This window comes from Pristiophorus japonicus, chromosome 11, assembly GCF_044704955.1.
Source record: "Pristiophorus japonicus isolate sPriJap1 chromosome 11, sPriJap1.hap1, whole genome shotgun sequence".
Classification (NCBI taxonomy): Eukaryota; Metazoa; Chordata; class Chondrichthyes; family Pristiophoridae; genus Pristiophorus; species Pristiophorus japonicus.
In genome coordinates, this window is record NC_091987.1 from 90,547,598 (window position 1) to 90,564,044 (window position 16,447).

At 47.5% G+C, this 16,447-nt stretch overlaps 1 protein-coding gene across 1 annotated transcript in view; it reads left to right on the forward strand.

Moving 5' to 3' along the window:
* Window positions 1-16,447, forward strand: part of LOC139275555 (proto-oncogene tyrosine-protein kinase ROS-like) — a 177,419-nt gene that overhangs the window by 146,479 nt on the left and 14,493 nt on the right. Inside the window, exon 34 of the mRNA XM_070892724.1 lies at window positions 5,565-5,662. Coding sequence (XP_070748825.1) covers window positions 5,565-5,662 — 98 coding nt within the window. The remainder of the gene's footprint in view (window positions 1-5,564; window positions 5,663-16,447) is intronic.

Consider the following 16,447-nt stretch of genomic DNA (forward strand, 5'->3'; position numbering starts at 1 on the left):
AGGTTGAGTTTCTGGACAGGATGGTTGCTGCAGATGGGATTCGGCCCACCGAATCCAAAACAGAGGCGATTCGACGAGCACCCAGGCCCTGCAACACATTGGAGCTGCGTTCATTCCTGGGACTGTTGAACTATTTCGGGAACTTTCTGCTGAACTTGAGCACGTTGTTGGAGCTGCTACATGTGCTCCTGTGTAAGGGTTGCGATTGGTTTTGGGGGGATTGTCAGGAACGGGTTTTTGATCGGGTGCGAAACCTACTTTGTTCAAACAAATTGTTGATCCATTATGACCCCGGTAAATGTTTAGTTCTGACTTATGATGCATCGTCCTATGGGGTTGGATGCGTGTTGCAGCAGGGTAATGGTGAGGGTCAGCTACAACCTGTGGCTTATGCCTCCAGGTCGCGCGTTCAAGCAGAACGGGGATATGACATGGTCGAGAAGGAAGCGCTTGCATGTGTCTATGGTGTAAAAAAAATGCATCAGTACCTCTTCGGTAGGAAGTTTGAATTAGAGACAGACCACAAGCCACTCACATCTCTGTTTTCAGACAGCAAGGCTGTCAATGACATCGCATCAGCTCGCATACAGCGGGGGCCCTCACGCTAGCTGCTTATGACTACTCCATCCGGCATCGGCCCGGCACTGAAAACTGCGCTGACGCACTCAGCAGGCTCCCACTGGCCACCACCGAGGGGGCAGCTGAGCAAAGCGCTTAGATGGTCATGGCTGTCGATGCCTTTGACAGTGCAGGATCCCCTATCACAGCCCGCCAGATCAAAATCTGCACAAACAGAGATCCCCTCCTATTCTTGATTAAGAAATGTGTCCTGACTGGAGATTGGGCACCCGCACATGGAGCATGCCCTGAGGAGGTCAGACCGTTCCACAGACGGATGGATGAGCTCTCCATCCAAACCGACTGCCTACTATGGGGCAGCCAGGTAGTCATGCCCCAGAAGGGCAGGGAGGCATTCATCAGGGAACTTCACAGCGTGCACCCAGGCATTGTGCTGATGAAGGCCATTGCCCGGTCACATGTTTGGTGGCCTGGAATTGATTCAGACCTGGAACACTCTGTTCGTAGGTGCACGACCTATGCCCAGCTGGGTAATGCCCCCAGGAGGCCCCGCTCAGCCAGTGGCCCTGGCCCACCAAGCCATGGTCACGCATTCACGTTGACTACGCGGGCCCGTTCATGAGGAAGATGTTCCTCATTGTAGTAGATGCATACTTGAAATGGATCGAATGCATCATTCTGAATTCATGCACGTCATCCACCACCGTGGAAAGCCTATGTGCGATCTTTGCAACCTATGGCTTGCCAGACATCCTCATTAGTAACAATGGCCCGTGTTTCACGAGCTATGAATTCCGGGAGTTTATGTCGGGCAATGACATCAACCATGTCAGGACTGCGCCGTTCAAGCCCGCCTCCAATGGCCAGACGGAACGGGCAGTCCAACTCATTAAGCAAGGTATGGTCAGGATTCAAGGACCCTCCCTACAATGCCACCTATCGTGCCTCCTCCTGGTCTATAGATCCTGGCCGCAGAGCTACTCATGAAACGGACACTCAAAACTCGGTTGTCCCTCATCCACCCAGTCCTGACCGACATAGTTGAGGGCAAGAGCAAGTCACAAAACGAGTACCATGACCATAATTCAAGGGGGAGATGTATAGAAAGAAATGATCCTGTATTCGTCCTCAATCACGCCATGGGGCCCAAATGGCTTGAGGGTACTGTAATTGGCAAAGAGGGGAATAGGGTCATCGTGTTAAAACTCAACAATGGCCAGATATGCCGTAAGCATCTGGACCAAGTAAAGAAAAAAGGTTCAGAATGGACACGGAGGAACCTGAAGAAGACCATGAGATGGAGCTCACACTACCGCCAGTGAACGTGCAACAAGAGCAATCAGAAGAATGCACAGTCCCTGAGGTCAGCCCGGACAGGCCGGAATCACCACAGGTGACAGACACTCACATCAGCGTCCAACAACCAGAGCCCCAACTGCGGCGCTCCACGAGGGAGCGTAGACCACCTGAAAGACTGAACCTATGATCCCAGTAAGACTTTGGGGGGTGGGGGGGGGGAAAGGTGATGTCATGTTTGTAACTACAATGTAACACCACTGTATTACTGAATACACTCAACTTAGATACACACCTTGATCAGAGGGGGTGAACTTGTGGGAGACACTTCTTACCTGATCACACAGGTATATAAAGGGAGGTCCCAGACAGGGTCAGCTCTTCTGGAGTCCTGTAATAGAGCTAAGGTCACTGATGGCCTTGACCCTGGAATGTGCCTCATGTAGTTTCATGCTGTAGAGTAAGGACTTTACACACGTCCGTGAGCCGTATAGGAGGGCGGGTATCACTACTGCTCTTGCCATAAGCTTGGTGCCAGATTTGAGGTCCTGGTCTGCAAAAATTCTCTTCCTCAGGCGACTGAAGGCCGTGTTGGACATCATCATCGATGTCTGCCCTTGCTGAGAGTAGGCTCCCGAGGTATGGAAAATGGTCCACTTTGTCCAAGGCCTCGCTTTGGATTTTGATAACAGGAGGGTAGTGCTGTGTGGCGAGGTCAGGTTGGTCGAGGAACTTTGTCTTACAGATGTTTAGTGCAAGGCCTATGCTTTCATATGCCTCAGTGAAGGTGTTGACGATGGTTTGGAGTTTGGCCTCTATGTATGTGCAGATGCAAGCGTCGTCTGTGCACTGTAGTTCAATGACAGATGACACTGTAGTTGGATCGAGCCTGAAGGCAGCGGAGGTGGAACAGGTGCCCATTTGTGACCGCTTGGAATTCTGAGCTCGGGTGATGTTTCCCTTCTGAGCCCCTGGATTGAGATTTCAGTTTTCTTTCTCTGAATCTCGGGATCTCTATTTCTCTCTCTCGTTTTTTTTTCTCTTTTTCTATTGCTATTTCTCTATGTCCCAATCAAATTTTCTCATTCTGTTTCTCATTCCCTTGCCCCACTTCTATCACTTTCTCCTTTCTCTTCTGCTCCCTTCCCTCTCGCTCTCTCCCTCTTTCTCTCTCCCTCCCTCCCTAAGTGCGGATTCTGTGCTGAACATCCTCAGGTTTGGATCGTACCTTCTTGTCTCTCTGCTCCCACGGCTCCGAGATCTCTGCCACTCTGCACCGGCCCGACAAGCTGGCAGGGACACCGTCAGCTAAAGAGCCGGCTTCTTCATGCTGAAAATGGGTCCGGGGGAGGAATAGCAGTGGTGTGCACTTTTATCGCGTCACTACTGCCGCAAACCCCACACCGCCATGAGAGTTGGTCGATCGCGGCAGTGGCCCACAATGCTGCAAAACCTCCCAGGCCGAATTTAGGTCGGGGCGGCTAGTTGAGCCCAAAGCGTCGACTTTGATGAATGGCCGCCGCAAACTGGTAGTAACGGTCCTTTCCAGGACTGTGAATTTCGGGGTCCCTGTCTCTTGTATCCTTTCCCACAGTAAGTTTTATTTTTCCATCATCTTGTCTGCATTAAATTTTACTGACTCCCCATCCCCCAGTGTATAGTGTAAAATCCTTATTCTAGTCTACAAATCCCTGGATGGCTTTGTTCCACCCTTCCTCTGAAAGCTCCTCCAACTCAAATGCTCTGTTCCTGACTCTGGCCTTCTATTCATACTCCTCTTTCTCTAATTCACTGTTTGTGGAAGAGCTGTCAGCTGTGTAAGGATCTTGGACTTGACACCAATTTCTTGGTTACAAAAAATCTTTATTGAATTCGACCGAGTCTTGATGCATTCAATGGGCTAAACTTTCACCTTCACTTTCAGCGGGTGTTCGGCCATTTTCTCGGCGGTACAGCTGTTTTTGCTAGAGAAACTGCCCGGCGAAAGTTTCCCCCTTAGTTTTCCCCCAAATCTTAAGCAATAAATAATATTACCCGCTTTTGCTCTCAGTAGAGAATCTAATCATTGTCGATTCTTGTAATCTTGTCTTTCTCTATGAATTGTGAAGAAAAGCTTGAAATCTTTATTGGGCTCTAGTCACATACACTGTCCTTGTGACCTTGATGATTCATTATAGTGTGATAGAAGTTGATTTTCAGTTCCCTAACTGATCTGTTGATCATTGTCTTGTTTGTTTGTTATATTGGTTACCCTTTATCTGGGAGAACACTGGCCCCTTATGCAGAATTACTTGCTAAAAACCCTCTTTGCTGACAAAGCTTTTCTTTCTAGTTGTCATCCATACCCTGAATCTGGGAATGAGCAATATAACCATTTTATTATTTCTAGCTGCAGTAGAAGCTATAAGTGAAAAGAAAGTACAAACTTTAAATTATATGATACTAAAACAAATCATAATCCTACGTATAAGAATAGGGTATCTTACAGTTCAGTCTTACTCACTCAAGCTCTCTTCCTAGACATTTCTGTCTCTTCACCCCCCCTTTTTCTCTCTCTCTCCTCCTTCATAAAACCTTCTTAAACCCATGTCTTCACATGAGCTTTCCATCACATCTCCGAATCTCTCTCTTTCTGGCTTCCATTTCCAATGCTGATCTGTTTTCATTTTGAATTTAATGAGCAATATTGAGATGGAGTGTGAATTGGAAAAGCCATATTGAAAAGTGAGAAGTGGCTAGCAATATTAAACTAGAAGTGATTGAGAAATGGATTCTGATGAATTTATTCGTTTTGGAAACCGCTCAACTGGATGTAATCAATTCCTGGTGAACTCAAAAAATATGTCATTAGCGCTGATAATCATGCACAATTTTAATAGATAGAAATAGGGAATAACCTCTCAAAATAGAAAACTAAAATTCCACTGATTCCTTAAGAAAAATGAATGAAAATTAGTGTAATTTCCATAAAAGTTTGACCATCTATATCTTAGGCTATAACCTTCACTGCCTTTCATAACTAGGTAATAATCATCTCCTTTCTAAAGGATGACATAGAAACATAGAAAATAGGTGCAGGAGTAGGCCATTCGGCCCTTCTAGCCTGCACCGCCATTCAATGAATTCATGGCTGAACATGCAACTTCATACCCCATTCCTGCTTTCTCGCCATACCCCTTGATCCCCCTAGTAGTAAGGACTTCATCTAACTCCTTTTTGAATATATTTAGTGAATTGGCCTCAACAACTTTCTGTGGTAGAGAATTCCACAGGTTCACCACTCTCTGGGTGAAGAAGTTTCTCCTCATCTCGGTCCTAAATGGCTTACTCCTTAACCTTAGACTGTGACCGCTGGTTCTGGACTTCCCCAACATTGGGAACCAACTTCAAATAGTCATTTATCCTTTTCATTCAGTCATTTATCCTTATGATGATTACCTAGTTATGAAAGGCAGTGAAGGTTATAGCCTAAGATAGAGATGGTCAAACTTATGGTTTTCTGTTTCACAGGTATTTGGAAATGCAAGTAAGCAGATATTTATTCAATTTTGGTCAAACAAAACACCAGATTGTAGCTGCTACTGTACACCTATATGTCCTTTCACTTCAGTATTTTTCTTTTGATACAATTTCTCAGTAAGTAACACTTTGAGAATAGCTGTCAACCTCTAATTCTTTTATTTTCCCAGCTTCATCATCCCTTGCTCTGTGTGGGTGACCTCCTAGATGTATGTCTAGATGTTGCAAAAGGCTGTACCTACCTTGAGAAAATGCATTTTGTCCACAGGTAAGGTAACATTTAGATTACAAATTTACCTTCTGCACTTTGCAAATGCAATTTGGGCAGATTTAATAGATACTCCTGAAAGTCGCTTGACAAGAGGTAGATGCAAACAACTCTTGGCCAAAGAAATCAATTTCAGAGAAAGTACATATCTGGCAACGAGAGTGAACCTGCCTTAGTGAGAACCATGTTTTCTTTTTAAAAACTAACTTGGTAACATGGACTGAGTCTGTCAATTATGGAAAAATGCAGGTTATGATGCAGCCTAATGCAGCTAAAGTTTAAAAACAAAATAGGTTTTCAAAATAATTTATATATACTTTGAGCTTTGTGGAAGCTAAGTAACTGGGAAATCTTGGTGTATATCGGGCATAAGAAAAATGTCTTATGTCAATTACTATCCTATACACATTTTTGTATGCATAGTTTAAACTACTCTTATAATGTTGATAAGTGTCAGTTATGGCTCAGTTGGTAGCACTCTCACGTCTGAGTCAGAAGGTTGTGGGTTCAAGTCCCACTCCAGGACACAAATCTAAACTGTTACTCCAGTACAGTGCTGAGGGAGTGCTACACTGTCGGAGGTACCGTCTTTTGGATGAGACGTTAAACCGAGGCCCCGTCTGCTTTCAGGTGGATGTAAAAGATCCCATGGCACTATTTTGAAGAAGAACAGGGGAGTTATCCCGGGTGTCCTGACCAATATTTATCCCTCAATCAATGTAACAAAAACAAATTATCTGGTCATTAACACATTGCTGTTTGTGTGCACAAATTGGCTGCTGCGTTTCCTACATTACAACAGTGACTACACTTCAGGAGTACTTAATTGGCTGTAAAGCACTTTGAGACATCCCGTGGTCAAGAAAGGCACTATATAAAGCAAGTCTTTTTTTTTACATTTGTTATCCTTTTCAAGTAGTTCATAATGCATTACAACCCTGTTTCTATTCTGAATATCTCCAAAATCCTTGAATTGCATTTTTGTTAAGTTTTTATGTAGTTAATTTCTTTTAAGATTCAGATTAAAATAAAGTTTGATATATAAATAGAGATCATAACGAAAATCTGTGTGGAGGCAGAAGACATAGGTATGATTCTTAATGAATATTTTGCATCTGTTTTCACAAAAGAGGGGGACGATGCAGATTTTGCAATGAGAGAGGAGGAGTGTGAAATACTAGACGAGATAAACAGTGGGAGAGGAAGTATTAAGCTTAAATTTAAAACTGAGATGAGGAGGAATAAAATTGAAATGAGGAATTTCTTCTTTCAGAGGGTTGTAAATCTGTGGAATTTGCTGCTTTGGCGAGCTGTGGAAGCTGAGTCATTGAATAAATTTAAGACAGAGATAGACAGTTTCTTAACTATTAAAGGAATATGGGATTATGGGGAGCGGGCAGGGAAGTGGACCTGAGTCAATGATCAGATAAGCCATAATCGTATTAAATGGTGGAGCAGGCTCGAGGGACGGTATGGCCTATTCTTGCTCCTATTTCTTATGTTCTACGTTTATTAAGGAGCTTAGCAGCTTTGAAAGTGAATAAATCCCCAGGCTTGGATGAAATGTATCCCAGGCTGTAAAAAGAAGCAAAGGAGGAAATAGCAGAGGCTTTGACCATCATTTTCCAGTTCCTCTCTGGCTACAGGTGTGGTGCCAGAAGACTGGACAATTGCTAATGTTGTACCTTTGTTTAAAAAGAGAGAAAGGGAAAGACTGAGTAATTATAAGCCAATCAGCCTAACCTCAGTGGTGGGAAAATTATTGGAAAAATCCTGAGGGACAGGATAAATTTGGAAAGATGTGGATCAATCAAGGACAGTCAGCATGGATTTGTTCAGGAAAAGTCATGTCTGACTAACTTGATTGAATTTTTCGAGGAGGTAACCAGGAGGGTTGATGAGGGCAGTGCGTATGATGTAGTGTATATGGATTTTAACAAAGCTTTTGATGGCAGATTAGTCACAAAAGTAAAAGCCCATGGGATCCAGGGAAAAGTGGCAAGTTGGATCTAAAATTGGCTCAGAGGCACGAAGCAAAGGATAATGATTGATGGATGGTTTTGTGACTGGAAGGCTGAATCCAGTGGGGTTCCTCAGGGCTCAGTGCTGGGACCCCTGCTTTTTGTGGTATATATCAATGACTTGGACTTGAATGTTGGGGATATGATTAAGAAGTTTACAGATGAAACTAAAATAGGCTGTGTGGTTGAAAATGAAGAAGAAAACTGCAGACTGCAGGAAGATATCAAGTTTGCTGACGATACAAAGATGGGAGGAAAAGCAATGTGTGAAGAGAACACAAAAAATCTGCAAAAGGACATAGACGGGCTAAGTAAGTGGGCAAAAATTTGGCAGATGGAGTATAGGGCCCAAGTTTCGAGCTGCGCCTAGAACGGCGCAGTCCCGACCTGGACGCCCGTTTTTCGTGCCACAAAGTGCGCCTAAAAAAACCCTCCATATTCTCCACCTCCCTGCAGGTCCTCTGGCCCTCAGCGCGGCGCAGCAGGAGCTGTAGGGGGGCGGAGCCAGGTCCCTGTGCTGAAAACAGTGCCGGGACCTCTGCACATGCGCGCTACAGTGGGCACGCAAGTGCAGTAGCTCCAGTCGCCCGAAACTGTGTGGGAGGGGCCCGAAGCACGCAGCCCCTAGCCCTGGCCGAATGGCCTCACTGGGGCTGCGTGAATAAGGCTCCTCCCACGGCCAGCTCCTGCTTCCTCCCGACTCCCGCTCCTGCTTTCCCCCCCACCCCCCCCCCCCCCGGACCGGACCCGACCCGACCCGACCGCCGCTGCCGCTCCTGCTTCCCCCCCCCCCCACCGACCGGACCCGACTCGACCCGTCTGCCGCTGCCGCTCCCGCTTCCCCCCCCACACCCCGGACCGGACCGGACCTGACCTGTCTGTCGCTGCCGCTCCTGCTTCCCCCCCTCCCACCGACCGGACCCGACTCGACCCGTCTGCGTCTGCCGCTGTCGCTCCCGCTCCCGCTCGACTCGACCCGACTCTACTCCCGCCCCCGCCCCCGGACTGGATCCGACCTGACCTCCCCCTCCCCGACCTCCCCCCACCCCCCCCTCCCCGACCTGACCTCCCTCCCTCCCTCCTTCCCTCTCCCTCCCTCCCTCTCCCTCCCTCCCTCCCTCCCTCCCTCCCTCCCTCCCTCCCTCTCTCTCTCTCTCTCTCTCTCTCTCTCTCTCTCTCTCTCTCTCTCTCTCCCTCCCTCCCTCCCTCCCTCCCTCCCTCTCTCCCTCCCCCGCCGCCGACCCGAACCGAACCTCTCTCCCCGACCCGACCCAACGCCACCTACCTCTGGTGCTGGGGACGGGCCCTGCCCTGCCCGAAATCTCGGGCCCGGCCCTTTCAGCCTTCGGTCCCGATGGCAAATCGCTTCCTAAAAGCCTGCCTGAAGAACTTTCACACAGGTAGGAACATGGTTTATTTAATCTTTTCTTTGCTTATAAATTTTTATTCAGGTTTGATTTATTTGTATAATATTTGTATAAGTATAACTAAGGATTTATTGTAGAATTTAATTACTTCCCTTCCCCCCCTCGTTCTGGACACCTAATTTGTAACCTGCGCCTGATTTTTTAATGTGTAGAACAGGTTTTTTCAGTTCTACAAAAATCTTCACTTGCTCCATTCTAAGTTAGTTTGGAGTACGTTTTCACTGTGGAAACTTTGAAATCAGGTGTCAGTGGCCGGACACGCCCCCTTTTGAAGAAAAAATTCTGTTCCAAAGTGGAACTGTTCTAACTGACTAGAACTGCAGAAAGAAAATGTGGAGAATTGCGATTTCTAAGATAGTCCATTCTCCACCAGTTGCTCCTAAAAATCAGGCGCAAATCATGTGGAAACTTGGGCCCATAATGTTGGAAAATGTGACGCCATGCACTTTAGCAGAAAAAAATCAAAGAGCAAGTTATTATTTAATTGGAGAAAGATTGCAAAGTGCTGCAGTACAGCGGGACCTGGGGGCACTTTTGCATGAAACACAAAAGATAGTATGCAGGTACAGCAAGTGATCAGGAAGGCCAATGATAACTTGGCCTTTATTGCAAAGGGGATGGAGTATAAAAGCAGGGAAGTCTTGCTACAATTATACAGGGTACTGGTGAGGCCACACCTGGAATACTGCGTGCAATTTTGGTTTCCATATTTACGAAAGGATATACTTGCTTTGGAGGCAGTTCAGAGAAGGTTCACAAGGTTGATTCCGGAGATGAGGGGGTTGACTTATGAGGAAAGATTGAGTAGGTTGGGCCTCTACTCATTGGAATTCAGAAGAATGAGAGGTGATCTTATCGAAACGTATAAGATTAAGAGGGGGCTTGACAAGGTGGATGCAGAGAGGATGTTTCCACTGATAGGGGAGACTAGAACTAGAGGGCATAATCTTAGAATAAGGGGATGAGGAGAAATTTCTTCTCAGTGGATTGTAAATCTGTGGAATTCGCTGCCTCAGAGAGCTGTGGAAGCTGGGACATTGAATAAATTTAAGACAGAAATAGACAGTTTCTTAAACGATGAGGGGCTATGGGGAGCAGGCAGGGAAGTGGACCTGAGTCAATGATCAGATAAGCCATCATCGTATGGCAGAGCAGGCTCGAAGGGCCATATGGACTACTACTCCTCCTATTTCTTTATGTTCTTATGTTCTTAATGTACTGGTCAGGTGGGCAGACCAGTGGCAAATGGAATTCAATCTGGATAAGTGTGAGGTAATGCATTTAGGGAGGTCTAGCAAAGCAAGGGAATACCATTAAATGGTACGACACTGAAAAGTATAGAGGAACAAAGGGACCTTGGAGTGCAGGTCCACAGATCCCTGAAGGTAGCAAGCCAGGTAGATAAGGTAATTAAGAAGGCACATTGAACAGTTGCCTTTATTAATCGAGGCATGGAATACAAGAGCAAAGACGTTATGCTTGAACTGTATAAAACACTGGTTAGGCCTCAGCTGGAGTACTGTATGCAGTTCTGGTCATCACATTACAGGAAATATATGATTGCACTGGAAAGGGTGCAGAGGTGATTTACAAGAATGTTGCCTGGACTGGAGAATTTTGGCTATGAGGAAAGGTTGGAGATGCTGGGTATGTTTTCTTTGGAACAGAGGAGGCTGAGCGGAGACCTGATTCAGGTGTATAAAATTGAGGGGCCTCGATAGAGTGGATAGGAAGGACCGGTTTCCCTTGCTGAAGGATCAACATCCAGGGGCCATAGATGTAAAATAATTGGTAGGAGCTTTAGAGGAGGTGTGAGGGACAATTTCTTTACCCAGAGGGTGGCAGCGATGTGGAACTCACTGCCTGAAAGGGTGGTAGAGGCAGAAAGCCTCACCACATTTAAAAAATACTTGGATGTGCACTTAAACCGCTGTAACCTACAGGGCTATGGACCAAGAGCTGGAAAGTGGGATTAGGCTGGATAGCTCTTGGTCGGCCGGCGTGGACACGATGGACCGAAATGGCCTCCTTCAGTGCTGTAAATTTTGAGGATTCTATTGTGTCTGCAAGCACTCTAGTAATGACTCCACGAGATAAGGTATTGCACTTGAACTGTTGTGACCTTAGTCCATTTATTGCAGCTCCTGAGTGAGGGTACAATATGGTGAGCTCCCTTTTATACTTGGTTACCTGTAGTGTACAGGTGACCCCTAGGTCTCCACCAGTTGCACCCTCTGGTGGTATAGGCATAGTGTATATAGTGTGTAGATACATACAGTGGTCTTGTGTAACTGTACATTGGGTATACAAGATATATACTTGTTTTATATATATATATACACAACATCACTCCCCCCTAAGTCTTGTGCCACTGGCATTTGCACTGTGTGCTCTGGCCCTAGACTTGAGTGCCCAAAGCCCTTGCACCTTGTCTATGCTTTGGCTTGGCTCTTTCCCTGTAGCACCCCCAAGTCCTTATTGCCATGACATTGGGAAATGGTAAGCAGTGGACTGTTGGAGGTTGCAGTGGGGGTTGAGTGGGCTCTGGGTGTGATCCATGTGTGTCCATGGCTACATACATCCATTCCCCCTCCCATACATAGACCATGTGTGTGGCTCAACATCAGCATGTGCATACATGTACAGAAGGAAAGAACCCAAAATGAATAGGATTAATTATATCACACTTTGGGTTTTGCAGTAGTGGAACAAGTATATTTTACAGGTAAGGCACATACGTGGTATCACAGTCTTGCCCCTGGGGTGTAGATGCAGGTGGGTGAAGACGCTAGTTCCAGAGTAACCGGACTGTGTCCAGGTTGTCTGCTGGCGGCGCTGCGCCCCCTGCTAGCTGGGTGGGCTCTGATCGCTCATCTGGCTGAGTCTCAGGGCCTTTGTCGTTGCCTAGTGGTGGGCAGAGCCACAGGACTGTGTGACCTCCCTGTCCTCTTTTGAGGGCTGCGTTGTCTCCCTGCTGCCCTTCAGCGGTAATGGGAGCCTGGTCATCCCAGGTTCGGTAGAGAGGACTGGAGGGTGCTAGCCTCTTGCTCCCAGTACTGGCCCTGGTGGCCAGAGAGGTAGAGCCGATCTGGGGCAGGGTGCCAGTAGTGGTGCCTTTGCTGTCTGCTGATCGCTGGCCCTGCAGTTGGTATGCTCCCTCTGTGTGTGGTCACGCTCCCTGGGGCATCACATTGGTTCCGGAGGCGCAGGATACATGATCGGGTAGCCCGCTGGACCTGGATACTTCAGACAGGAGGTTGCCCTTGGTTTTCTTGGCGTACATGTAGAACCTGGCATTGCACATCATTTCTTCATTTACAATCATAATACATTGGCTCCGACCACAATCACCTGACTCGACACTTAGTTGCCTTTACATATTCGCATTTGGCAATTATAACTTTTCCATGTGTACTATCGGCATTGTTGTTCAAAAGTACATTTAGATACTTGCATTTGTTGATGACATCTTTTACATTAGTATCACCAGCATCGCTGTACAAAGAGTGGAACTGTCCCTTTAATTGTGATGGGTTGCCGGTCTCCTTTAAGAGGGCCTTGCACTCTTTACCCTAATCCGGTTTGCTGCTCGGCATCAACGCTGCCCCTCGTGGTCTGGCCGTGCCATCTTTACTTCAGGCACTTCATCTCGTGGTGCAGGCGCCATCTTCTTCCTCTCCACTACGTAGGCTGCGGTGATCTTTTTCTCTCCAGGTTCTGCCACGGAAACAGGGAAGTTACCTTCTGCACCGATCTTGCTCCGGAGTCCTGCCACTGGAGCTGAGGAGGTGAGGTCGGATCGTTTTGGGCTGGATCTCCTCGCCGTTGGGTTGAGCGGTCTGTGTCGTCTCCATGCAGTCGAGTTGTAGGGTTAGATGTTCAGGTGTTGTGCTGGATCCAAATTTGGGGCCGCATAGGACGTTGATCGCCAGGCCTTGGAGGTTTTCCCGGCTCCAACAGATTTGGATTTGTTTCATCCATCTTCTTCCTAGCAGCGTTGGACCATCACCAGCAACCATCCACAAAGGTAACTTGTGCATTGTGCCACCGTAGGACACCTGGACATCCACGCTGCCAATGACTGGGATGGTATCGTTCATATAGGTGAGCAGCTTCACCTGGATCGAGATCATTTTAGGTCGTTCGCTTGGACTGTCCGAGTTTCTCAAAAGCTGCCTGATTCATCAGCGATTGGCTTGCCTGTGTCCACTTCCATCGTGACTGGAACACCGTTGATTTCAACTTCCATTTTCAACGGAGAACTCTCAGTGGAGCAGGTAAACATTCCGTACACCTCTTCCTGGGGCTGAGCTGCCTTCTAGACTCTCTCTTCCTCTTCTTCAGCGCTGGAGTCTAGATGATCGGCAACTCTTCAGCGACTCAGTGAGTAAAATTTCTCTTGCACATTCGCTGGAGATGGCCCTTCATGTTACAGCCTTTGCAAGTATAGTCTTTGTAGTGGCACTGGTGGGCCCTGTGATTCCCTCCACAGCACCAGCATGGGGCTGGCGGCTTGGCCCAATGTGGCGGACTCAGGGTTGCAGGACTCTGGGTTCTGTTCTCTCTACCCTGAGAGAGACTGCTTGCAGCAGCCTTGCCTCTAAAAGGCGGCAGTTGGTTCACGGTACTTGCCGGGTTAGAGTCCTGGGGATGAGTCGTCATCTGCTTGGAATCACAGGCCGAGGCCATGAACACCTGGCTGACATTAATTGCCTTCTGCAGGGTGACCGTGGTGTCCGCAGAAAGCAGCCTGTGGAGAAGGCCCTCGTGGCCGATTCTGATAACTAAGCTGTCCCACAGCGCTTCGGTGAGGTGGTCGCCAAAAATCACACGGTGCAGCCAATCATCTGAGGTCTGCAGCATATTTTACGATTTCTTGGCCTTCGGGCAGTCGGTGTGTGTTGAACTGATGTCTGGCTGTGAGGATGCTCTCTTTAGGTTTGAGCTGTTCCTGTATCATCGTTACGAGCTCCACATACGTTTTGGTTCTTGCCTTTTCTGGGGCTAGCAAGTCCCTGACAAGGCCATAGAGGTTGTGTCCGCAACTGAAGAGCAGGATAGCTCTGCTCTTATCAGCCAGCGAGGTCGGTGTGTCTCCCGCCAGGTCGTTCGCAATGAAAAAGTGTTCGAGCTTTTCCACAAAGGCATCCCAATCTTCCCCATCAGCGAATTGTTAAAAGTTGCCAAGGTTAACCATTTTTCATGTGGAAATTCGTAATCTCATCGTCAGTTATTGTGTCTAAAAGCATTCTAGTAATGACTCCACGAGGTAAGGTGTTGTACTTTAACTGTGGTGTGCTTAGTCCATTTATTGCAGCTCTCGAGTGAGGGTACAGCATGGTGAGCTCCCTTTTCTACCTGGTTACCTGTCGTGTACAGGTGACCCCTCGGTCTCCACCAGTTGCACCCTCTGGTGGTACAGGCATAGTATATACAGTGTGAAGATACATTCAGCAGTCTTATGTAACTGTACATTGAGTGTACAGGGAGTATACTTATATTATACATACACAACAGGGGAGACTATAACTAGAGGGCATGATCCTAGAATAAGGAGCCGCTCATTTAAAACTGAGATGAGGTGAAGTTTCTTCTCCAAGGGTTGTAAATCTGTGGAATTCGCTGCCTCAGAGAGCTGTGGAAGCTGGGACATTGAATAAATTTAAGACAGAGATAGATAGTTTCTTAAATGATAAGGGGTTATGGGGAGCAGGTCTCTCTCTCTCTCTCTCTCTCTCTCTCTCTCTCTCTCTCTCTCTCTCTCTCTCTCAGGGAATCACATGGCTCACCAGTACCATTTTAAAGACAAGGTATGCAAAGGCTGCAGCACAAAGGGCTACGTTCAGTGAATGTGTAAGAGAAATATGACTCACTGTGTCGATGAAGAATCTGCAGATGGCCATGAATCCAGCGTGGATTATGAATCGAGAAACCCATCGGGAGAACACAGGTCCAGCGAGCTACCCAATGCTGTAGCCTGTGTCCTGGGGACCAGAGTCATGCCCCATGGAGTGTGGCCACAAGTAGCTGACACACACGAGTTCCAGAGCAAGCGACCTCAGCAGGGCAACAGCACCGGTATCGATACCCTGCCCCTGATCGGCTCCACCTCTCAGGCATTCCGATGGCACCAACCGCCACGAGCCTGAAGGAGCAGACTGCACTAAGGCACAGTCACCAGACCGCATTGCCACCAAGGCCATGCCCCTAGATGTAGGTTCACCTGCCACAGTTCCCCCAAAGGAAACAGGCACCAGTCAGGATCCCAAACCAAACGACGCTCTGTGCACTGCTAGACGACAGCTCCTCAGGGAGTAGTTGTGACCCAGGGTGTAAAGAAAGGTCAGGGGGGGTCCCAGGCATCTGTAAACCAGCCTGACGCTAGGGACCATGGCAACAGCCCCGAGAGCAGGCTACGCGAGCCAACCGGGTTCTCACTGCCAGCATTGGGCACTGAGCCGCCAGCAAACTGCAGGGACACAACCCAGCAGCTCTGGAACAAGCTTGTCCTCACGCACTGGTCACTGCATCGATAAGGCATCTAAAGTACTTGTCGCACCACGGAACCACAAAAACAATGCAAACTCACTTATTTGAACATGAATGTACGTGAATGGTAGGAGCCCCCGCCGTAATCAATGTTGGGTGTGCGGGGGGGGGGGTGGGGGGGCAGGGAAGAGAATGGAGTGGTCAGGGACACACACACACACACACACACACACACACACACACACACACACACACACACACACACAAACAGCAACCACCAGCACACTACTACATCAACCACTCACCCAAGAATGAAGTGACCTACCAAGGGTCAACCAGACAGAGCCCACATAAAGCTAAGCGCAGAGCACAGTCAATGCAGAAATGATTTGCACTGAAGGCTCAGGGGAGTGATGTCATGTGTCCTACATGGCTACTGTTAGTACTATCACAAGGTGTGCCACCAGAATGCATAGCAGTGGGAGACTTGTAGGTTACCTGTATAGGTGTGCCTGACCAAGTATAAAAGCCAGGCCACCAGGTGTGATCCTCAATCTGGAGTTAACAAATAAAGGACTAAGGTCACTACAGTTCAAGTACAACACACTGCCTCGTGGAGTCATTACTAGAGCATCTAAGGACATAACAGTAATCATCCGCACAACCCTAACTTTATTTCACATTTATAACCGAGTTAGAATCCCAGCTTATTTTGAGTAAGTGTAAGATCCAATGAGCCTTTCAGTACAGTGAATGCTGCACTAATTAAATGAGTTGAAACTGGCTGGCTGTTTCTTTTGTCCAGTTCTAATGGGATATCTCCTCCACTATTCTTTGTGGTTTTCCCA